At 46.4% G+C, this 24,000-nt stretch overlaps 2 protein-coding genes across 5 annotated transcripts; one reads left to right on the forward strand and one right to left on the reverse strand.

Annotated features, from left to right (window-relative positions):
• Positions 1-425: 425 nt before the first annotated feature.
• Positions 426-7,704, reverse strand: MORN3 (MORN repeat containing 3). Its single transcript, XM_019621032.3, has 6 exons — positions 7,567-7,704; positions 6,652-6,807; positions 6,027-6,184; positions 4,204-4,363; positions 2,588-2,772; positions 426-727 (listed from the first exon to the last, which is right to left on the reverse strand). Exons 2-6 carry the CDS (start codon positions 6,794-6,796, stop codon positions 656-658), a joined length of 720 nt encoding a protein of 239 aa, XP_019476577.1. The 5' UTR covers positions 6,797-6,807; positions 7,567-7,704; the 3' UTR covers positions 426-655.
• Positions 7,705-11,111: 3,407 nt separating this feature from the next.
• Positions 11,112-23,288, forward strand: TMEM120B (transmembrane protein 120B). 4 transcript variants are annotated; one of them, XM_085238920.1, is made up of 13 exons: positions 11,114-11,308; positions 13,514-13,632; positions 15,138-15,254; positions 16,189-16,248; positions 16,464-16,559; positions 17,583-17,672; positions 18,809-18,841; positions 20,157-20,222; positions 20,988-21,049; positions 21,301-21,393; positions 21,806-21,870; positions 22,027-22,095; positions 22,491-23,288. In XM_085238920.1, the coding sequence occupies exons 1-13, from the start codon at positions 11,240-11,242 to the stop codon at positions 22,602-22,604; spliced, it is 1,053 nt and encodes a 350-aa protein (XP_085095046.1). In that variant the 5' UTR covers positions 11,114-11,239; the 3' UTR covers positions 22,605-23,288. The 4 variants fall into 4 exon arrangements, with proteins under 4 accessions (XP_085095048.1, XP_085095046.1, XP_085095047.1 ...); XM_031555966.2 differs by lacking the exon at positions 11,114-11,308 and adding an exon at positions 12,173-12,468; XM_085238922.1 differs by lacking the exon at positions 18,809-18,841 and having other exon boundaries at positions 11,112-11,308; positions 22,027-22,099.
• Positions 23,289-24,000: the final 712 nt, after the last annotated feature.

Consider the following 24,000-nt stretch of genomic DNA (forward strand, 5'->3'; position numbering starts at 1 on the left):
TTATTTTCTCTACATCCATTGCCTCTGCCTGCCTGTGTTGTGCTAATCCTCACTGTATTTCTGAGGGTCTCTGAAATGTATGCAGCTACTCACTGCAGTCATACAAAGATGACGTCTCCTGTTCACACAGGTATAAAGAGCCTAATGTTGGCGGAATGCTTTTCCTCCCATCAGCACTGTTTAAATCTTGAACTAAGTGCTTTTCCAAGTGTTTAAATAGAAAAGTAGGTTATCTTCCAGCTGAGAAAAAGTGAAAAGGGACCACACAGCTGTAAACAAGATGTGATACTCTGAAGCATAGTTTAAATCAGGTGAACTAATTGCGTGCTCCCCAGTGTGTTTCTCAGCAGTCAGCCACAGACCTTGTGACCAACAGGAGGAATAAGCCAGGAGCTGGGCGAAGAGTCGCTGCATCCCCCAGCATATTTTGCTGTGTGAGTGGTTTTTATTTGCTTGCTGTTTGTTGTGTTTAAATAACAGTGGGTGGGAGGAGGCCTGAGGCACAGCTGCCTGCACAGTGAAGCATACAGGGGCAGTTCTGGGTGACAGGTGAGGCTGACCACAAGATGATGTATGGCAGCACAGACATGAGACAAATGAGTAAGCAACCTGAGATCGTGTTCTTATCCTGCATCTTTTCTCCTTCAGCATCCAGTTATTCGTTTTGGCTGTCATCAAACATCACTTGGGCCTCTGCTAAAACACCATCAGGATCAGCTAGTTCAATCTAAATAAAAAGAATGGAAATAAATTATGCAGTGTAATTAAAGAGGCTTAAAGTTTATAGCTATTGATTAACGTTAACAGAGCATCTCCCATGCAGCAGGACTGTAGTTTATACCACAACCTTTCAGTTACTAATTCAGAAACATCACTGCACTTCCTGAATTTCATTACAATGTTGAATATCCATTTGTCTCCTTGCAGTAGCCCAGTATGGAGCGCTGCATTGATTCTTTTTTTAACAACAGCACATTCCTGAGCAAAACTGGCTTTGGTTTGCAGCCTGTTGGATCTCGCCTGTAGTTTCATAGTGAGTAATGAGCAGTCATACAACTGAGCATCAGTAAGTCACGTGAAAGCAGGAGTCCATGCCATCAAATGGGATGCATGCAGGTAATGCAAAGGGAAGCACTAAAGCTGTGCCAGGAGCTTGTCATCTTGCTCCGACTTGCTTTATATCCCCACACGTGCTGGGGGCTTTACGTGTGTGTTCTCCCCAGTAGAAGACAGTGTCCTTGTTTAATTAAGCCTTACAAAGCCCTGCCTGCAGTAACTAGGACAGCAGTGCTCCAAGGCCACTCAGTTTTCCTTCCCCGCGCTACAGGCTACATTCAGGGCCCTCTCAAACACATCCTCCTATTGCTCATTTTCCTTGCATGCCTTGAAAGAAAAAAAAGGCTGAGTTTTCCCTAACTGGTGCTAGTGATGGCAATTTGACAAATGGTTTATGAAAACCTGTAGTCAATTGTTCTCCTTTTATGTTTCTTCATTCCTGTTCTGAGATCAATAAATCTCTTCCAGCTGAAAGCACAATAATGGCAGTGAGAGCTGATGCTTTCTTTTAGTTCATAAAACAAGGAAAACTGGGTTATAATTTGGTCTTCATGGGAGTTAATTGAGTTGCTGGGCTCGAGCACCCTGCTTTAGCAGCTATGAAATTCATCCAGTGCCCTGGGCTGAGATGCCAAAGAGGCAGCTCTCTTGGGTGACCTCTGACAAACCATGTGAGGTAAAGATTTTTAGTTACAGAAGCACTGCTCTTTTTGCAAAATTGGGGCTGCTTTTCTCTGGTGAGTGTTTGTTTTTTATTATTATGTGCTGCTATGAGTGTACCTTAAACTTGAAGAAGGAACTGGCTGTCAAAAATGCTGGAGAACCTTACTAGAGAAAGCAGATGTGGATACAGTTAGGAAATGAAGTTGTAAGAGCTGTGGGCCTCAGCAGGCTGTGCTTTGCCCAGCACTAATTACTACAATCCTGTTCCTGGAGCAGCATTAGAAGGTAAGAAATGTCACTGGCTGTGAAGCCTCTGTTCCCTGCACTACTGGAAAAAAGTGGCTGTGTGCCAAGTTGTGGTCATTGAAGGTGTTGCAGCTCAGTCCTCAGCAAAGCTCTGCATTGTTTGGCTGCTCTCAAGGGAATGGGGCAGTAGGGATGTTGGTGTGGGCACTGCCAGGGGCTGGGGAACAGAGCTGGTGCAGGGTGCAGCTGGTTTGGTGAGGTCTGGTCAGCCTTAGCCATTGGGCTGGGAGAAATCATTTAGTTTTGACACAAATCCCACTGTTGTCTCTGTGGCTGTTATCTGCATCTCCTTTGTGCTGGGTTGGAGCACTAAGCAGTTTTCATGCAAAACTGCATTTTCAGAAGTGCGGGCAAGTCCAAGGCTCCAGCAGGGACTTTGTGCCACTGAGCCAGCTGCTTGGCCCTGCGGGGATGTTCAGGTCACCGCTAACCAAAAGAGCTTGAGCACAGATCCTGAGAATGACTACCTGAAGAGAAAGCATGACCCAAATAGGTACTGTGAGCTCTAACAAGTGCTGTTGGCGAAGATATTGTTAGCAAACCAGCATTTCCAAGCAGTTACCTTTGGGATCGGATACTGGGTAGGGGCAGGAGCCGCATCTCTGCTGAAGTCAATCATAATCCCGCATTTTGGTACATCTGTCACCCAGATGCCTTCAAGCAATTGTCCCTTATCCAAGAAGAAGAATCTGCCTGGGCCGTGCTTCTTTCCATCTTTCCAACCTCCTTCATATCTATTATTGTTTGCTGCGATCAAACACATGAACAGACCGTGAAATTTGCATGTGTTCGAGAGGCTAGGTACAAAGCCGAGGCTATGTCAGAGGGGCTGTTGGCTGCACAGGGCGTGCTGCAGCGCTCTGGGGTTCTCATTGCTCACATCTGCTCCCCACCAGAGGATCGCAGGGCTGCGTTGCCTACTGCTGCACTGCTCTGGTCTGAGCTGCGGTGGTGAAGCAGCACTTTGCTCCTGACTGCTCCCCCTGCCAGACACGTGGCCAGGGCGAGTGATTTAATCTGGGCTGCGGCTCGTTGTGACCTCCGCTGTAGAACTCCTTTTTCTTTCACCATTGCAATGCTGTCAGCACGTGGGCACACTTCCAGCGGTCGAGCTGAATGCGTTCAGCTTACGGGTATGAAATAATCACTCTGGCTAATTTTAACCAGAAGGAATCTGGCTCAGTGGGGTCCCGGGCTCTGCCTGGGATAGGCGGGCTCTTGAGCAGCCCAGCAGCAGTTGCTAAACCCAGAGGGTGCCTGGTTTGTAACAGGGAGATTGGTTTAGATGGGAACAAAGTGTGGCAGCTGAATGAGCTGCCCCTAAAAGCATGCGTTGGTGTCATTGGTATGAGCCATTGATCCAAAATGGATTTACAGCCAGCAGAGAAAGCGTAGATGTGTACACAGCGTGCAGAGGGGGGGATCATGCTTATTCCTCCTGGCTGCTTTGCTTAGCAAGTGATTTGCCTTGAGATTGCCCCCAGGAAAAAAAGAGATTATTAATAATAATCATAATAACCTGCGGAGTGATGTTTCTTGAGATGTTCCTGGGACGTGGCGTTTTGTACTGCAAAGGACTGGCAGTCTTGGGTTTGGGAAAAAATAAAGTTGGATCGCTAGCAAAATAAGAGGAAAAAAGATCCAAATTTCTGTTTTATGATGGGATTGCCCCAACATTTCCAATCTGCGATACATTCAAGTGTCATATCTGGGAAGGCATTGGGTGCTAATGAACCCCTGCGTTCTCTCACTGTGAGCCACTGTCGGAAGTACAAGAGGGGATGAAGGAGCCCAGAACAAGAACAGTTGTTTGTAATGTACTGGAAAATGGACTCTTTGGTATGCGGTAGCTAGAAAGCATGCCTGGCGATGTGCCTGCCTTAAAAATAGCGATTTGTTCTTCTCTGACCCAACAATATATTATCTCTAGCCCTAACTGTCTCCGTCATTTAAATGTAAATCACAGCAAAAGCAAGCTTCCATGTGTGTGGCCTTAAGCATCACAGCCCGCCCTTGCCCGCGATGCTTGCTCGACAGAGGCACCAGACGGGGCGGCAGCCTCTGCCCCACAAGGCTGCGCTGGAGATCAAGGCGGCACCACCGATCATCTCGGAGGAAAGAACCGTCACCGCTTGCTGTGGGTTTTACTCAGGGCCAGGCAGGCTCGCTGGTACTTACGCAGGCACAGCATCCCCTGCCCGCCCGGCCGGTCTGCCAGCCACTGCCCCTCGTAGGTGGAGCCGTCTCCGTAGCACATCCGACCCCAGCCGCTTCTCTGCCCGCTGCTCCACTCGCCCTCGTAGCGCTCTCCGCTGGGGTAGAACATCGTCCCGTAGCCCTGCGCAGCAGCAGAGGAGGTCGCTCAGGAGCCTCTCTATCTAGAAGGTGTTGGTGTTCAGTTCTGGAGCATTAATTTATTGGTATGTTGCTCCTTTGCTTACTACCATTAGATACAGCTGCTGGCAGCCTAATTCAACCTCTGTTTATGTGTTGCAGGAAATGAGAGGTGATGCGATGAGATTTTATTGACCAATTATCAAATTCCCATAACAAACTCTCAGGTCTGTATTTCAGTGTATTGTTTTTGGCATGACTGCTGCTAATATTTGGCTAAAAGCAGGTTCGACTGGTTTACAAACTTGGGGATGCACGACCTAAGTGACATGGCTCTCCCAGTGGGATGTGATGTCCTGTGACAGAGCTGATGCCTCCTGCAGTCTGCAGCGTCCCAGGCTGGCAGCGCCTTCCCAGCCCAGGGCAGACTAACAATCTCCAGAGCCACTAATAATGGATTTTGCTCCTGCTCCATCCATAAACACAAACAGCTCTCGCTTCTCAGACCATCTCTCAGCTCATTGCTGGTGGTACATCTGATCAATGAACTTCTGAATTAAGCCTAGTAGGTGTGTGTGAGCTGGAAACCTCAGGGAGGTGTTTATCTTGTGTCTGTGCTGGCGAGGTTAGAGACTTCCCCATGGTGGGGCATAATACCACTGAGAAATATTTACACATTATTAATGAGTTTTTCCATAGGACAAAAGCAATAATTTACCTTTTGGGAAAAAAGAAAAAGTTGTGTCAATAGCTGATTCTTCAGAGCAGCAATTCTATTAAGCTTCCTGGATGCCAAGGGGAGGATTTTGTAGAAGAACAATAAATAAAAATACTGTTGTTTGGATGTCATTGTAAATGTTTTGCCAAAATTCAGTCATCCAAACTACATTCCCAGGGAATGAGGGAAGAAGCTCCTGCAAAGAGGCTCAAGCCGTAGAGCTGCACGCCAATTAGAAGCACGAGAGGCTATTCGTTTAACTTAGGAGTGGACACAAAGGCAAACATAAGGCTTCCATTGGCTCAGAAAATCCTAAAAGGATTTTGCTCATAGGATTGCAGTTGTTTTTACCGGATGACTTCCTCATTGTGCTTCCTGTAGAAAAGCTGGTGATTTATGTGATGGGCTCAATTCCCAAAATAACTTGTCTTTTTTGCTTAATGTGCTGTAAAACTTGCAGCACAGTGCTTCTAAGCTGATTTTTCTCACAGCACGTGCAGTGCATGCTCTGTGGGCAAGTTCCTCCTGCACTGCAAGCATGCTGGAAGCACGTCAGTGTTGGGGTCAGGATGCACTCATGCACGGACATGTGGCCTGACCCTCCTGTGCTGCAGGGACTGGGGGATGGGGAGATGGGTGCTTCCTGCTGGAGTCTGTGGGCTCTGCAGTGTGATGGATGTCATCCCTGGAACTTCCTGAGCTTTCAGGAGGGACAAGCTCAATTTTAAAGCAAACCCAGGCCTGAAGGCTGGGGAGGGTAGGGAGATGGCTTTCCCACCGGGAGAGGCTTCAGCACGAGAGCTCTTGCTTTCATTTCTTGCTTCACATACTCATTTCCCCCAAACCCTTCTGAACCTTCAAATTGGGGGACTGGTGCCATTTGAAAAAAATCAGTGCTTTAAATGATTGTTTTGCATGTTTCAAGGCAGGTGCAGGAAATCTCACTTACGCATTTTTTGTCGTTTCTCCACCAGCCTGTATACACCTTCAGGTACTCCTTGGTTACGGGGTCAGGGATGCTGTACGAGCCGTACCCATCCCGCCTCCCAAACTTCCAGTCACCGCTGTAAATAGCGCCGTTGTGCTTCCAGATCTGGGTGCCTTTACCTGTTTCAATAAACAGGGATTGCAGGGAGATGATCACAATGTAGGAGAATGTGTGATGCTAAATGATTATACCATAAACCAGTGTGTTTCAGTGCTGGCAGTGCAGCAGCATCCTTGCTTTTTGGGCTGTCTGTGCACTGGGTATGCTTTCCCTGCAACCCGTGTGCTGGGAGCTGAGAGCACTGTGTCAGTGCAGCTGTGGGTGCGTGGAGCTGACTGCACCAGGCTGGGTTTTAGAGCATTTGTAACATCTGTAGTCTAGATGTCTCAGTAATAGCCCTGCAGCTGAGTGCACACTTCATTACCCATTAGAAATATGTCTGAGCACATTTTTGCACGGCATTACATCGAACACATGCTGTTGTACGTGGATGAACACACACAGCCACTGACTGACTGCTCCCTGAAACCCCGAACTTTTGTAAAGATGCCTACGTTGGTGCTTTTCTCCAAATGATGGATCTTACCATGTTTCAAGTTGTCCAACCATTCTCCAGTATACTGATCCCCATTTACAGCATAGACTGTATGTCTTAATCCATCTTTCTGTGCTTTCCTGTCCCATTCATGCCAGAGAGGCTCTGCAGCCCTGGGGTATTTTACAACAGGCATCGTGTTCTTAGCTGGAAGGGAAAACAAATGTTTGTCAGAAATGAATTAGGGAGAAATTACAAAGGCAGGTACTGGTAGAACAGTCTATTTGTAAGCTGTACTTTAATATGCATCTGAGCCAGTAACTGAGGTCTGGGTTTGATATATATCAAGATGCAACAAACAGAAGGTATCTAAAAATACCGATGTACAAAACAGCTCTATCTGAAAATAGGCTGGTAGCATGTTGGGAAATGCTAAGTAAGCTGCAGCAGGATGGGGCTGTGTACTTTCAAGAGGACTTTGGGACACAAGGGAAGGTCAGACCTGTCCTGGCACAGCGGGAACACAGCCAATCTCCTTTCTAAGGCTGCTCCTCTGCCTACTCATGTCAGTAGGGAGCACTCATTGAAGCACATGGCAAAACTGTATTTTAGGAAATATCTCACTGCTAGGGAGTAAAATCTAGTATCTTAGATAAATCTAGTATCTTAGAAAACAGTTAACATTCACCCTTAGCTCTCCACTTATGATTCAAAAATTATTTCGTGTCTATCACTGCTAACAAAAATGGCATTTTGGTGTCTGTGACAACCCTTCTACCCCAATAAGCAGTGTTGTTGTGTATCGTGCTTCCCATCTCGCTCCTCACCAGCGGTACCGGGCAGCAGCAGTGGGAAACGAGCTCATTGTGAGCTCAGCGCAGTGAGGCGGCAGTGGGTCGGGAAAGCCCACCGCAGACGGGCCCGCGCCTCCCGACCGCCCGGCCCAGCCGCCCCGGGAGCACCGACCTGCTGGGGAGCGCAGCGCTTCCAGTCACCGCTGCGGGCATCGCCGAGTCGTCATAGCGACGCTTCCGACGCGTGCGCGGAGCGAGTGGAGCAGCGCCGGCTGTGGGCGGCCCGGAGAGCCTGCAGGGAACGGGAGCGAGTGCTGGGCGCTATGGGCGCTATGGGCGCTATGGGCGCTATGGGCGCTATGGGCGCTATGGGCGCGTGCAGCGGTCTGTGGGTACGACAGAGTGCTGTGCAGACTGACCCAGCTAGGAAATATTGCTACAAGAAATATATTGCCCGTTATTAAGAATGAGAGAAGGGTGTTCAGGAGGGATTTCTTCACGCTCTTTCACAAATGTGTTCAGGTTTTGTGCAGAGCCTGAGAACCACCAGAGAGTGAAGGCACGGGGCTGCGGAGCAGGACAGGGATTGGTGGGGGAAGCCCACAAAGGAGAAAAAAAAATGCTTATTGCAGCCCCAAGGTTACAGCCTTATATTACGAGCACAAACAGGCCCTGCTGGAAAAGCATTAATTATCTTGAATTAATTAATCTTGAATAATTCAGCCACTGTATTGCACTGCGGTTAACTGAGAATCTGTCAGTGACATTAATTAATTACCCAACTTGGACAATTGCACGTGTTTATTTTTAACCAGTGCAGCTTGTGCACGGATTTAGAAAAGCAAGCCCAAACCGTGTGTCACCAACCCACAACTTTTGCCAAATAAAAGGTACAGGTATGTATATGTTTGAAATTCAATATTCACTTTAAACTGGTTTGGATGCAATAAAGAAAAGAAGATAATTCAGCAAATTAAAATTCACGGAGTGTTTTTTTAACCCCTTAATGCTTAGAAAAGGCACAGAGGCGGATGTAAGCAAAGCCAATGGCAATAAGAACAATACACAAGTATGAGCTGCATAGAATTCAAGAGTGCAGCTCCGTGTCTCACTAGTAAAACAGAACCAAAGATGGCCTGGGAGGATCGACCTGTCCTGCTGAGGGCTGATCCTCAAATGAGTGACAAGAGGGCTCCATTCTATTCAATATTTCTTACTATACTCTATTACAAACCTTTCTCTGAGTTGAAGTTTGGACAGTAGCCCCAGTGTGCTGAACGGAGCAATGGAGGTGTGCGGGAGGTGCAAGCAGGCCTCGGCCATCTGTGCACCGAGGTCATGAGACACATCGTGGGCTTTAGTTTTTTCTTTTCTCAGTTTAAAAAGTGAGATTTTATTTGGTTGCTGTTATTAAATGAACCCAAAGGACTTTGGTGCTCTACAACATCTGAAACCAATCATTTTTGCAATAAAAAGACAGCTGCTCTGAGCTGAGATTGCTCTCACAAAGCGGAGGGAATCACCAAAGTGAAACGTCCAAACCAACTGAAAACTGTCAGAGTCAATAATATAAGTTTATTCCGGGAACTTTGTAAATAGAGGAAAACACTTAGAGAAACATATGCTGGAATTCTTTAAAGGTGAAGAATGTGACAACAACATACTGTGAAAGCAGGATGCTCAGATGTGTGTTTGAGTGCTGCTACATTCAATTTAAAACCCAGAGGAAGAGGTGGGAGTGTCCTGAACTGTAACCAAACGTGTGTCAGGTTTGGCCAAACGAGCAGAGTGGGTGCAGCACTCACCGCTTTTCCCCACGGGTGATTTGAAGAGTTATTGTGATCAGGATTTAAGAGATGTTGAAGACAGAAATTCCATGGGCTGATTTTTGCTTAGAAGACAGCCTTGCAGGAATGCCTTTCTTTTCATCTCTTTGCCCCTGTTTGCTGTGAACAGCTCTCTCAAGATAAAGATCGTGTTGTTTTTACATCCAGACAATCTGAAGTCAGATCTGTAGGTTATCTGAGATGCCCAAGCACTTGCATATCCATGCAAAGTGTCATGTTACCAGAGAGCTGCTGCAGCTGCTGCCTACCAGACAGCCTTTCCTCCAGAATTTCTTTTGCTGCAGGTTTACAGCTCATTGTCTCTACTTGAGTACCTGCGACAGCACCGCTCAGGGATTCCGATGTTAATCAGAGAAGTCGCCCCAAGCTGAGAATTACTTGCTGTGCAACCATAGAGTGCCCCGTAGGACCCTGGGTACTGCTTTAAAACATGCAAATCACAGGATGATTATGAAGGCAAAAGTAATTCGGCCGTACTTGAGATAATGCCTCACTTGTTCCAAGTCCTGAACCGAAGAATAAATCCCGATTACACGATGAGATCAGCAGTACCAATTCTCCATTGAAATATGAGTTAGAATGTTTTATTTATCATGGCTTACTGTCACCTGATGTTAGAATTTGTATTTTACCCTTTCCTGTTTGCACTGCTGGAAAGACTTGGTATTTCTAAGATAAAGGAAAAGAATCGATGGAAACAGATTCAGTTATCACGAGAGAACAGAATGAATGCAATGTGTTCAGGAGTCTGGAAGGCAAAAGAAAGGAGCTCACATCTGACTGTATATTACTATAAGTACTCCAATTAAAGTTAACATCAGAGGAACAGACACAACTGCTGTGATCTTTAACTTGAATTATTAACTCAGTTTCTTTGATATGTTTTCTGGCAGTGATGGTTGATGACTCAAGGACCATTAAAAGCAAAGGCAAAACAGATTTTCTATTGGTAGATTTGCTTTTCAAAGGTCCAAGAAGAAAGGCTTGCCATTAAAAAAGATGGAAAGTTAGAGTTGCAAGATACCTAAAAACTTTAAAATCTTCAAGTTCAGAGGAAATGCACCATTCATCATGTATTGACACCAAAAGGACCATCTCACAGCCTCAAATCCAGTAATCCAGCTGCAGGCTCCAGAAACCAGACTGATGCAGCAACACTGGGAGGCAAGGAAGGAACGCTCACCAGTCTGATCATTCAGCACTGGTTGCTTTCTGTACATTTCTGTCATTTTTTAGTAAGCTGTGTTTAAGGCACCTAAGTCAGGGATGCCATGAACCCTCTTCAGTAGCATCTCTGGCTGTTACACCTGCACGGCTATGTCTGTAAAATGATAAATTGAATCCAAGTCTCACCTGCAGCAGTGCTGTGCTATGGAGAAGGGCTGAGCAGTGGTGGGGAGATAAGGATGCATCCTAAAGATGGATGTGAAAACTGTACAGGATGGGGCTAGCTGGATGTTGACTGAGCAGCACCTGTGGTTTGTTTAGTGGGCCGACAGGAGAAATAGAATGGAGACTCTCCTGAGATAAAGCAGGCTCCAGAAAACACAGCAGCCTCTGGGACAGGTCAGAGGAATTCTCCTCACACTCTGGCTGAGCCGCAGGACCTGTTTGTAACACCAGGCAGGAAAGGAAAGGCGTGGAGAAGCCAGGAGTGTCATTTTTTTATATGCTTTTCTGCAGCAGAATGTCAGAGCAGAACCCGTTCTGCAGACGGAGACGGGCAGCGTCCCGCACAGCTGTGCTGAGTGGAACCGGCCCCCCTCACACTCCCACCTCCCCTCACACCGCCTCACATCCCGCGCGGCGACCGTTGGCGGCCGTTACCTCAGGAGGGCGCGCGGCGCGCCGATGGGCGGGGCGCATCGTGTCGTGTCGTCTCGCGCCGCCTCAGCCCCGCGCGATGACGTCAGCGGCGCACGTGGCCGCCGGGCCGGGCTGCGGGCTCGCGCCGCTCTCGTCCCGCCGGCCCAGCGGCTCGCGCCACGCCGCAGCGCCATGAGGGTGCAGCTGGAGCGGTGCTGCGGGGAGTGGCGGGAGCTGGACGAGGAGTTCCGGCAGCTGCAGGTGAGGCGGGGCCCGGGGGCGGCTCACCGCGCGCCGCCTGCGGGTGTCCCGAACCCTGCGGGCGAAGGCGCGATGCGGGGACGGAGCGCGGCGAGCTCGGGCGTGCCGCGTCCTTCCGAGGGCCGCCGGCTTCTTTCCTGGCGGTCCGGCGTAGAAGGCGGCGAAACGGCGATGTTCGCTCCCGGTCCGCGTCCGCCGGCTGGTGGTGCCGCGGCGGAGGAGGAGGGAGATCCCCGCTCTCCATCCCTCTCCCGTCCCGTTGCTCAGCCCGCGCTCCGCAGCCTTTCTCCCCGGCGGAGTCCCGCGGCGCTCCGCACGTCCTCGTGGCTCCGGCAGCTCCGTCAGGGCGCCGCGGGTTGGAGGCCCGGCTCTAAGCGGGAGCACGGAGCTCCTGAGCCGCAGCGGGCGCAGCTCCGTGCTCCTGTAGTTATTCCAGCAGCCGTGTCCCGCCCTGCTTCCCGTGCGCTCCGCTCTGTCTCACTCGATATCCGCACGGCCGGCTCTGGTCGGGGCCACCTTCGCTCCCTTGCAGCAGAGCGGGGCTGTGCGCTGCCGTCGGTTTGCGGCACGCTGGCGCTGGGCTGTGCTACTGGGGAGGTCTGGGCAGCGGCCTGAGGCGGCTCGGGGCTGCGGAGCATCGCGGTTTTGGGTATTGCCGTAAGCCGCTAACGGTGCCCGTGGCACCTCTGCCTCCTTTGGAAAGCGGCTGTTACCCCAAGAAATGCCCCCCGGTGTGTGGGACCTTTGTTTTTCAATGCATGCTTACTACGTGGAGAGAGCTGTGGCCGGACCTGGCCGTCTGGAATGTGGCTGTGGGTTGTCTGTGTTAGCAGCTGCAGGGCTCCTTGTGCAGCCACTGCTCTTGATGAATAAGGATCTTCCCTATGTCCTTCTAGATTTACTGTCACTTTTAAGTCATTATCGTGATGTTTTTGGCTAATGGTAGTATTTACCAGTTCTCAATTGGCATGTTTTCCAGTAAATACCTGAATACTTTTTTTGAGCAGCTCCTTATCCCCTTTTAGGCAGCCTTGGAAAATACACTGTTGTGTGACATGCAGAGGAGCAGAATGAGTTCCTGTGCAACCCAGAGAGCCCCAAAGTGCTGCCAGTTCTCAGCCAGGCTGCACCAGTGGTGGGCACTGAGGTCCCTGGACACGGTTAGTTTGGTCATTAAGGCTTTCAGGTTGGATGGTGGAGTTATATGGCTCCTGTAAATCATGAACAGAAAAGCATAGATCTGTTTTGTTTGGTCTTAGTGCTGCTTTTATGCTTCACGAAAACCAGTGGTAATTTTCTGTGGTTGTTACCTGAGATGTCCTAAGGAGATAAAGCAAAAAGCCACTTAACCCCTGCATTGCCTCCTCAACAACACTTCTGAGTTGTTATAGCTCTTAAAATTTATTTTTCTCATTAAACCAGAGCTAATATTGAACTTCCACATGACAATAAGGCATCTGGCTTGCAGAGGGTCCTGATGCAAACTGTGACATACTCAGCTAGGTGTTCAACTTGTACAGGTTTGTTTGTGGTGTGAAATCCACATCAGATTTATTTGCTTACCAAGCCCTTGTGTACCTTGCTGCCATCTCTGAGAGGACTGAACACAGGATCCAGTACCTCCTGGGCCTGTTGAATCCTTCCTTCTGCTGGATGAGCTGGGACTTGGTTCCTGATGTGCTGGAGGCACCAGTGTGGCTGTGCTGGAGCAGAAGTAGGGATGGGGGTGGCCATGGTGGTCAGGAGTCTTGTCTCAGTGCCTGGGTTTGGGTTGTGGTGATTCCTGTGGTTTCCACCTGGGGCCTCAACTCCTTTCCTCTTTTTTTCCCAGCTTGAATGGCTGGGAGATCAGAGTTCCTGCAGGTTCTCCACATGTTTGATGGGAATGATTTGGGATCAAACCAGACAATAAGGGCTTTATTACAGGGTGTGCTAGGAACAAGGAGCTCCCCACAGGTAAAGGCTTGTTAGAAAGAGGAAATGAAGTGAATGCAGAGAAGATGCTCTTTCTTCTCAGGAATTTTGTTAGTGTCTATTTAAGCTGGTTTGCTTTGCCCCATTGTAATGGAGCAGCACAGGAATCCCCCCTCCTCAGGTACCTGTTGGCTCCCAAACACCAGGTTTGCTTTACTCAGATGTGAGGACCAAATACAGTGCATCACCCAGAAGGGCTCTTCCTACTGAACCTCTCTTCTTCTCCTGTAGGAAACACACAAAGTTTACAGGCAGAAACTGGAGGAAGTCACCAGCTTGCAGACAGCCTGCAGCAGCTCCATACACCTGCAGAAGAAGACATTAAGGGACCTGAAGCACAGCCTGCAACGGTAACAGGAGGTCTGAAGGGTGGAGGAGGCAGGGATGGGGTGTTTCTGCTTCCCAAACAGCAGAAGTGTTTGGATTTTCAGCAGTTTAATATGTAATCTACATCATGGAGGCAGTTTTGCTTTGTATGATCTTGAGTTACCTCCTTTGTTACAGCCAGGTAGATTTTTTTGTAACCACGTGAGAGATCAAGACTTATAAATAAAAAAGATCCAGTAAGTCTTTGAGGGAGCCTGAATGGATTTGCATCTTTGCAGTATGTCTGCTATGGTGTGGGACTGTACAGCTGTTGGTCTGTATGTTTTGCCAGGTGAGCAAAGCTTTGTCCATAAGCTGTGCTGGCAGATCAGGTTCATGCACTGATGCTGGAGGTGTAACCACCGTAGGTGGGTTTATAGGAAGGAACTGTTCCTGGCTGCTCAGCTGCTTGCTGAATTCCTTGTGTGCAGATCCCAGGCAGTGCTGGCTGCTAACCCCGCTGCTCTGTTTTACACGAATTGGTAATGCTGCAGTTTGCCAGTAAATCATCAGTTGTGGTTTTTTGTTACAACCTGAAATATCTTGTGCTTGAGTAGTTGCAGCATCAATGAAAACCTCTTGTGGGGTTGGGCCTGGCTGAGACTTCTAAACCGCCACTGTATCTCATCTCTCTTAGGCCAAGGGGTAAAATTTTGGGTCCACAGGAGGGCTCTTGGATACAGTGTGGTGCCTCTGCTCTCTGTATTCTTTTTTTGTGTGTTGTGCATGGTGGTGGTGTCTGCAGGCAGACAGCTTAGGGGTTTTGGATAGCTGGTTGCTGCAAATGTGGCTTACAGATCCTTTCTCTGCAGGAAGAGCAGCAGTGGTGCCAGGTGGGGTCACGCAGAGCCCTCCTCTCATTCAGCGCTGCCCAGCTACTTTCCATGCCCTTCCTAAAATACACAGTTTCAGCAGAGGGAAGGCAGCAAGAGAAATGAACCACAGGGCCCTTCTCCACCTCGCTGTCCTCTGTCCAAGCTACCATTGATTATGGAGGGGCTGCACTGACCTTTCATTTTAAATGAGTTTGACATGCTTTCACCGGTGGCTCTAGAGGGTGCACGAGGTCATTTCTTTCGTTTGTTTCTAAAGGCTGTACAGTGAGCTTTTGTCTTTCATGAGAAGTTCATGGTGTCTTGCTAGAGGCAAGAGAGCACAGATCAGTTTGGATGCTGTAAGGGCAGTGCCTGAGACATATACAAACTTCCCAAAGTGGAAGGAGCTCCTACAGAACTGCATAATGTGTCTGAAGTGCTTTGTTTTGGAAGAGGTATGGAGTCCTGTCACTGAAAGAAACTGGTTTGTAAAGGAGCCAGTTGAAATAACCTACAGTGACAGGTACCAGGCAATGAAATAAAATAAAAACAAGAGAGAACAGCACCATGGCAGATGTTAGCTTTCTAACAGCATGCATTTTTTGACAAAGTTGCTATCCTTTAAATAAAAGGAGGCAAAAACATAAAGGAAGATTTTGTTTGTGTTTTCACAGGTGCAAGCCCAGAGCTACTCCTGAAGAATTTGCTCTTATAGAGCAGATCAGCACCCAGATCAAAGAGAGGCAAAATGCCTTCTTTGACATGGAAGCCTACTTGCCAAAGAAAAACGGGTACGTGCTTCGTCAGAAGGGGCATGCGCTCAAGGAAGGCTGATTTTTAAGTGTTCACAGTGGTGTTCCTCCCAAAGGATAATGTGTGTATTGAAGAAATAGATGTAAAACTGGATTAGTCATAGATCTCTTGCTGAGCTCTATGTCGGTTGTACACAGAATTCATTAGCTGGAAGTGTATGTAAATGTAGTGTGTAGGCACAGGCAGGTTTGCTTGATAAAACAGAAGTAAAACTGCACTGGCAAGAGATGAAGACTTCACTGCGAAACAGTGAGTTGCACTCTGTGTTTTTTTTTTTTTTGAGGGCTAAATCAGTATGGGAAATTTCCCCCTTCCTGTTTAACTTTCTTCTCTCCAAATAGTGCTTTCAACTGACTTAAATTTTGTACTTTGCTTCAAGTGGGGTTGCTAGGACGGATTTGGTTCAGTTGTCAAGGGCTTTGCAGCTCTGGCGCTCAGGAGATGCTGATGCTGAGTAAACTGAGCCAAGTGACTTGATTTCTACCCTTGATTTGTTTGCTTTCCCCTTCCCAAGTCTGCATTTTCTGTGTCTGTACAGTGAGCTGAACTTTCGGGTGGAAATGGTCTGGAGTGGGGAAGTGAAATGAAATCAAGGAGCTGGTAGAATTGGCTGCAGCATTGCAGGTGGAAGGATCCATTGGAAACTTTTCTTCTAATTTCTCCATATAATTTATTTTTGGCTTCTGACATTTTACCCTTTGGCATAGCACAGAAAAGAGACCAGAAAATGAATTATTCCTCTTCCTTCTTGGAAATGCTGACTGAACTTTCTGCATTTAAATCTTCTGTAGTCTGCATCTCCAGTTTGCTTTAACTAAAAGCCTACAGCAAAAATGTAAGCCCTGATGTATGTTAGCCTATGGTGTTTATAGTAAATGGACTTACATGGGTCTGTTGTTTTTTGTCTTCCAGTTTGTACTTAAATCTGGTGCTGGGAAATGTGAATGTAACCCTCCTGAGTAACCAAGCAAAGTGAGTGAGTGCTTCCATGCACATACGTCTGGGGCTAGCAGTGGGTGTGTGCTGAAGTCCAGAGACAGGAATGGTTTTCTATTACATCTGACTTGTTTTTGGTTTGGCTTGTGGATTGTATCTGGTTTGGAAAAAATGAAGCTACATTTCAGTAAAACATCTGTGTGCACCCACTGATACGTGACATTTCATGCTCTGTGCTTTTTGCGTGCCAGGTTCGCCTACAAAGATGAGTATGAGAAGTTCAAACTTTATCTCACAATTATCTTGTTACTTGGTGCCGTGGCCTGCAGATTTATTCTTCACTACAGGTAAGGCTGCATTTTTTTTTAGTTTTGACCAAGTGTTTTGAATAAAAATGTACTAGATTAGAAGCCAACTAATTTGAACTAGTTGTCTGAGATTGTGAGATACAAGCTTTAGCAATATTTAAGCTTTAAATAGTTGTGCTTCCCCAGCAGGAGATCATCTTTTGCTGTTCTTCAGAGCAGGCAGGACGTGCATTTTAGCTGGTTCCTTTTTCTTGTTTAATACTTCAGGAGTTTGTTACAATCAATAGAAAGTCCATCATGATCAGTTGTTTTTCTGCTGTTGCACTGTACTTGAAAAAGAGTTTTTGTTTGCAAGTTGTTCTAGGTTGGTATCAGCACCATGCAAACACCACATAAGGGAGCATTTTCATTTTAGATGTGACTACTTGATGTAAAGTCTAGGTCGTGACAATGTATCAATAAGCCTCCCCTGCTCAATTTTCTTTAAAAAAACCAGAGAGGTGTTTCAGCTAAACTCTTCCATTGAGGTGACTGTGGATCATACCGAGGATTAATGCTGTCCTGTACAGAGGCTGCTCCAGATCCCCATGGCTTTGGGGGACTGCAAATGGCAAAATAAAAACTCTTTTACTCTGAGAGTGTAATGCTCTTCTGTTCTTTTAGTTGATTGGATTTGTATAGATCTCATCGAATCTCCTCATTGAATTAGTCTGGAAATGCCTGTCTAAATTGGATCATCTGGTGCTTCCATGGTGCTTTCTCTCCTTCAGATGGAATTAATGTCATCTCTGTGTACCTGCTTATCGGCTCAAGATCTGCAGTGTTACATCATAGGGCACTTCCACAGTAAAGGACTGAGTGGGGAGGTGCTGCTGATACATACAGCTCTGTGTGTGGATCAGAGATGCCCAGGACTGGGGCTTTGTGTCCGTGGCCTCAGTTGGGCATGTTTTCATTCAGACAGAGGAACAGAGGGAAAATTGGGGTTTTTGAAATGTGTTTTTATAATTAGCAGGCTTTCTTATTACTGTGCTCTTTTTATATTATTATTTTTTTTAACAGGGTGACAGATGAAGTGTTCAACTTTCTGTTAGTGTGGTATTACTGCACGCTGACGATACGGGAAAGCATTCTCATTAGCAATGGATCAAGGTACTGTGCCACCTGCAAAAACTATTTCAAGCAGGAAACGTACTTAAAAGAAAAACAAGCAATAAAAGTAGATTCAGTTTGGCACTGAATCCCAGCAAATCCAAAATGCTGATTCCTTTGTGCAGGATGTGTTGTTCCTGTCCCCTTCCCCAGTTTCTCCCAAGGGCATGTGTGTCCATCAGGTTAGGGCAGGGAGGAGAAGATGCAGTTTCTAAAAGTCCATGATTTCTTTGTTCAAAGTATTGGATGGTTTTGAGAGTTGTGGGTTAGTTGTAGGTGTGATCTGGAATTTCAGTGTGTTTCCACTGAAATGGCCAATCTGGATACTGACTTTGTGCCTTTTCTTATCTGTAGGTACACTGGCATACACTCACCTCTCGTGAGGAAAAAGGAGCCAAATCACTGCTTTATGCTGTGTGATCAGTGTGGCTGCCCTGCAGGTCACTGTGGTGTGTCCTGAAACATTTGACCAATTACAGCTGTGTTAAAGGAATATTGGTAGTTAAGAGTAGATAATTGTATAAACAGCTGGCAATGCAAGTTGAGTGCTGGGAGAAGTAAACTGAAAGATGATCCTCTGTCTGAGCCCTCATTTTTTTTAATGATACCTCAAGTAAGAGTATCCTAAATTATTCTTTTATCTGGTCAGTCCTATTCCTGATGGATTTTGGCAGTCAGCTTTGTGCTCGTGCAGTATGTGGGGTTATCAAGTGCACTCTGAGCATTAGTAGAGACTATTAGAGCAAGAGAATGTTGGAAGGAGATTTCCTCCACCCCCCGACTTCTATCTGGTTTAGTTGCACAGCCTCGTGTAGCTGTCAGGGGGCTTGGGCACTCCTCTACCTGGCTGCCTACCTGGGGAGGTTGGGGCTGGTGATGGTGTGAGGACCACTGGGTGCAGTTGAACTCAGAGTCCTTGTCCTAGCTGGAGAGTGATAAATCATCTACTCTGCCTCTTGCCTTTACTCCAGGAGAGCTCAGAGAAGTTTACTGAATTTGCACTTCTGTAGCTTAACCTGGAATCTGGTGGTAGATTTTAGCAATAACCTGATGGTTGCATGTCCCCAGTTTTCATCATCCAGATAGGCTGGCACAGGGCATGGGGAAACCGCAGCAATCGCCTCATCTCTTCCCAGGTGTGATGAGTCTGCATGCGGGTTTGCTGCTGGGTGAGTGGCTGCTGCTGCAACATTTGCAGCTCCCTGTTGCATTAATTAATTAATTAGGCTTCTAATATCTCACTTTCTACCTTTCAAGCAATCAGCATTGAGTTAGTCCAGCTTTCTGCATGCGTTCCTGCTCTGAACGCTGCATAGGTAACTTGTATGCTCCTTAGTAACATAGCAACTCAGGACTCCTTATTCCAGCCAGTCCATTTCCTCTCCAAAATCAGTGTGTGTAGCCAATTTCTTCCCTAATCTCCTCTAAGCAGAGGTCAGAGGGAGCATTTTGTGAAGTCTTGTCTTGGCACAGAACGTCAGGTATCAGCCTTGGGTGGAGGCCAGGTTAGAGATGGATGGGCAACAGTCAGTGTGTTCCATCCAGCCTGTGGCATTTGTGGATGAAAATGATTTCTGAGCAGTTCTCTGGTGTTACATCTCCCTGCCCACTGAGAGCAAGGGAGAAATCTTGCCACTGGCCATGGATCTTGAAGCCGTGCTGGTGTGTGAGAGCTGAACATGGCAAGCTCCAAAAAGTGCGAAAGAAAAGGGTATGCAAGGATAGAAAGTGGCTTGCCCACTGCCAGCAGAGAAACCTCTGAACTCAGGCTTGTTGCAGCCACAGAATTGGCTCACAGCTGCTTAGTGCTAACTAGGTGCTCAATGTTTCAGACCTTTGGTTGGAGGCACCCAAAATTAACCCCGTGTTGGCTTACTTTCCAAATCAGTGCCATCCCTGAGGCATTTTTTTCTCTTCTCGATCCTGCCTTGCTACAGTTATTTCCTGCTTTACTGTAATTTTCTGAGCTTTCTGCAACATTCATGTCTGAAAAGAAACAGCAACTTAACAGAGAACTTCATTTATTTGTATGGCACAGGAAAAAAGGGGATGTAGGTCAAAAAAAACTTTGTGTATTAGTCATTTCAGTACTGCTCAGGATGAACCTTAGTCGTGTGCCTCACTCCAGTCATCCCACATTTGCAGCCCAGTCATGGAGTTGGGATGGTGCCTTTCAGCTCCTGCCCCACTGCTCCCCGTGTCCCTGCCCAACACTTACTTGTCTGTGCTGCCTTTGTGGCTTTGTGTACCAGGAGGTGGGCTTTCTGGGGGTCCTCACTGCAGGGAGCACATGGGCAATGCAGGCTGCCTTGCTGCCCCTTGGTGATTTCCCAGAAACTCCTTTGCTGCCACCAGCTTTATTTTTTGTTTGAGCTAGGCCATCTTATTTATCCATAATCCAGTCAGGATTAATTTTTATCTTTAAAACCAGACTAAAGTTAACATTTATATTTCTCATCTAACGGTCTTATTTTTTCTGTTCAGGATCAAAGGCTGGTGGGTGTCTCATCACTATGTCTCCACGTTCCTGTCTGGAGTAATGTTAACATGGTGAGTTTGCCCTGCCTTGCTTGAGGTGCTTCCAAGTGTGTAATCTGAGCACGGTAATCCAGTGTGAGCACTGCTGTAGCTCTGTCTGCACAGGCACATAGCAAAGAATCAACCTTGTCTGATCAAACTGAGCAAACAAGCAGCACTTTGCTTTTAGAATGGATTCTGATTATAACCCAGTACCTAAACCAGGTGTGAAGCAAAACATGCAAGTTACATTCCAACAGATGATGGTGTTGGTCAAACAACACAGCAGTGAACTCTGTGTGTGGTGTCCATATGATCCACTTCAGCTTTGACGTGAACTGATCCGTTAATAATTTGTTTTAAAACAACATGGTTTTTGTTGCTGAATTTCTAAGGAGATCATGCAGGAGCTGGAGCAAAAGTTCATGTATCCTGAACTACAGTTAAGAAAAGGAACACAACCAGTGCTGCTCTGTGGCTTAGATTTAGTGATGCAGACTCAGCTGAATGGCTTTAATCAGTATCTGATTTAAACAGGAAACTGCAATAGGCAAATCAGTTAGAGGGGGCAGCCCAAGCAAACAGACCATCTCCTACCATCCACAGTGGTGTAAAGGATGGGCAGGATGTGACAAGCAGTGATGTGTGCCTGTAGCATGCTTTCAGGATTCCCAGATGGGGTGGAGTGGGCTGGCTATCAGCTGCTTATTTCATTTACTAATGGGTTCCTTGGCTGACAAGGCACTGTATTGTATGCTACTTAATCAAATAAATATTTCTTCTGTATTTTGCTTTCAGGCCAGATGGACTCATGTATCAAATGTTTCGCAGTCAATTTTTAGCATTTTCAATATTTCAGAGTGAGTATATTATATCTTGGTGTTTCAAGAGATAAAGTAGTTTTCTACGTTGTGTGCTTAGAAAAAAAACACTTCCATTTGTTAAATACTAGAGTCATAAACTGTGCATGTATAAACAGTGTCATACAACTACAAAATACAATATGCAAGTCTAAACAATAATGCTATGGATTAAACATTATTAAAATAGTTTTTGTGAGCTATTCAGAAGTATTATAAACATATCAGTAATACTTTCTCTCTTTCTCCAGGTTGTGTTCAGTTCCTACAATATTATTATCAAAGGGGCTGCCTGTACAGGCTCCGTGCTTTGGGGGAGAGAAACCACCTGGACCTTACAGTAGGTGAGGTTGCCTGCAATACTGCTATACAGATGGGGTAGGTTTTAAAGGCAATGATACAGGGGTGGCTTTGGGGCCTTCAGAAAGCAAGTTTTGCACAGCTGTTATTCCCTGTCCTGCTGCCTCTAGGACAAAGGCAGGAATGGGAGTGAGACTTCTATTTTCTTTCTTGAGTCCTATGGGTTGGAAACAGGGCTCTGATCTCCATCAGCTCTTGAGAGCATTAAGATGGAGGTGTTTGTCTCCATTTTCATCCTCCTCCCATTACCACAACTTCAAGACTTTATTTTAACTTAACTGGTTATTACTGAACAGGACAGGAATAGGTCTTATGGGATGATCTTGTTGGGATGAGCTGCAGTTACAGTCCTGTCTTACCTATGCTAACTTTCTCTTCCCTGTTAACCTTTTCCAGAAGGATTTCAGTCCTGGATGTGGCGGGGACTGACTTTTCTTCTTCCCTTCTTGTTCTGTGGACATGTAAGTTGGGCTGTCCCATTTCCTCCTCTTCCACGTGGGGGCTGGGGAGGGTGTGCTGGTGGTGCTGTGCTTCTTGCAGTTACATGGTGCTTTGGATCACATCTATCTGGCAAACATTTCTAAATCTTTGATAGTAATGATTCTTTTCTCTCTTAGTTCTGGCAGCTATATAATGCAATCACGCTTTTTGGGTTGTCCAGGCATAAGGAGTGCAAAGAGTGGCAGGTGAGTGTTGGTTCTGTTCAGAAAAAACACATAGTGGGGGAGGGGGAGAAGGATGTTTTTATCACATCCTTAAAGACATTTGGCTACCTGGATTTACAATTTGATTTTACTGTCTGAGAGTCCATTGATGCTGAATGGCAGTAAGTTCAAAAACAAACCATGCCGTAATATTGCTGCCAAGATGATCATGATCCAAATGGGCTTCCCAGTCAACTCACAGAAACAGATGTGTAGGTGCATATTTGTCTCCTGTCTTCTTTCCTGACGTGCTAACGCATCTCTGAACATGCCAATCAGACCCCACTGCAGCTAATTTAGTTGGTGAAAATACTACTCCTGCCCCAATTCATCTGACCCTTACTTAACACTCAACTTTCCCCACCGTTCCCCCTCAGGTTTGTGTGCTGGCTTTCACATTTCTGCTGCTCTTCCTTGGGAACTTCCTCACTACTCTCAAAGTGGTGCACACTAAGCTGCAGAAGAACAAAGACAAAATGAAGAAACTGTGAACCCTCCAGGGGGTGCTGGGTGCCAACATTGGAGCTCACTTCCCTGTGCGCACAGCAGGCGCTCGGCGTTGGACGGAGCCTTCTTAATTGCTGCTGCATTGTGAACAGACTTTGAAGAACTCATCTGTCCCGTGTTTGGTGAAGGATGTGGACTCTTCAGCACAGACTCAGCATATTATGCAAGCATGGCTCTCCAGTTTACAGTCCTGCTATTTATGTATATTTAATACCAAACGTGTTTGCATTGGGTTTTTCTGTATATTTAGCAGCATGCACCTGCTCGGCAAGAAGCCAGCACTGAGAGAATGTGGGATCTACTGTAATTCCAGTCCTGGAATGATATTTAACACTTTCCAGTTTTATTATTTAAACTCTAGTATGGAATTTTGCAAAGCTTTATGAACACTCCAGGTTGATCAGTAATACAGACTGAATGCTGTTTTTAAAAAGCGTTTGTTTCAGGCATTTTCAGTGGCAATACTAATCTGTGTGTACTGTGGAAAAAATGCCCATCTTTGTACCATACTGCTGCTATATACACTTCTAAGAAACTATTTAAAGGAATCTTAAAAACGAGCAAGCAAAACCAGTTAAATGGCAGGGAATTCTGCTAGCCCTCTTTGAGAGGGATCAGGTAATATGTCCAAACCTGGAAAAAAATTAAAATAAACCATACAATATGCAGCTGCTTCAGCCCCTTTTGTAGTAACAAACACTCTCCCCTTTGGGTTGTCTTTTGAGCACAGTTTTTTCCAGAAAATGCTCTTGATCAGTGACAATACGTGCAGTTGCACTTCAGGTCCTATTTGCAGTTTTGTTTTGTTTTCTTTTTTGCTCCATTGCTGTTCTGAGAGGTGAAGACAGGCTAAGAAGTAAGAAATATTTTCATTAGATAGCAGTTGTTAAGTGAATGTAAACAGTTGTTCAGAAGGATGGCTGAGAACAAAAAGACTCCCATCTTGCTTAACTCCTTGTGCTTTTTGAACCTACTCAGCTGAATAAGCTTGTTTGAGTGCATTAACATCTGTGCCTCCTGAGCTGTTGTTCGCAGTGCTGCTCAGCTGTGCTGGCTCCCTCTGAGCTAGCCCAGGGCCCAACTGGAGAAGTGGCTTTGGCAGAACGATGTGAGAATTATGCACATCTCCCAGTAAGCATGCTGATGAAGAAATACTTATGCACTATAGACTTCAAATATTTCAGCAGTTATTTTGTTGCTGCAAGGCTAATGAATTTATCCTTACGGTGTCACCGTCGTGTGGGCACAAACAGTAAATTGCAATTTGCATATTTTGAACAATTTTTACTCTAGCTGGGTTGTATCTTGCACCCTGTGTGAGGTGGTTTTTTGTCCTTCTTTGAACTCCATTTATGAAATGTAAATTCTTCTGAGAGCAAT

The sequence above is a fragment of the Meleagris gallopavo genome, chromosome 17 (genome assembly GCF_905368555.1).
Source record: "Meleagris gallopavo chromosome 17, MGAL_WU_HG_1.1, whole genome shotgun sequence".
Lineage (NCBI taxonomy): Eukaryota > Metazoa > Chordata > Aves > Galliformes > Phasianidae > Meleagris > Meleagris gallopavo.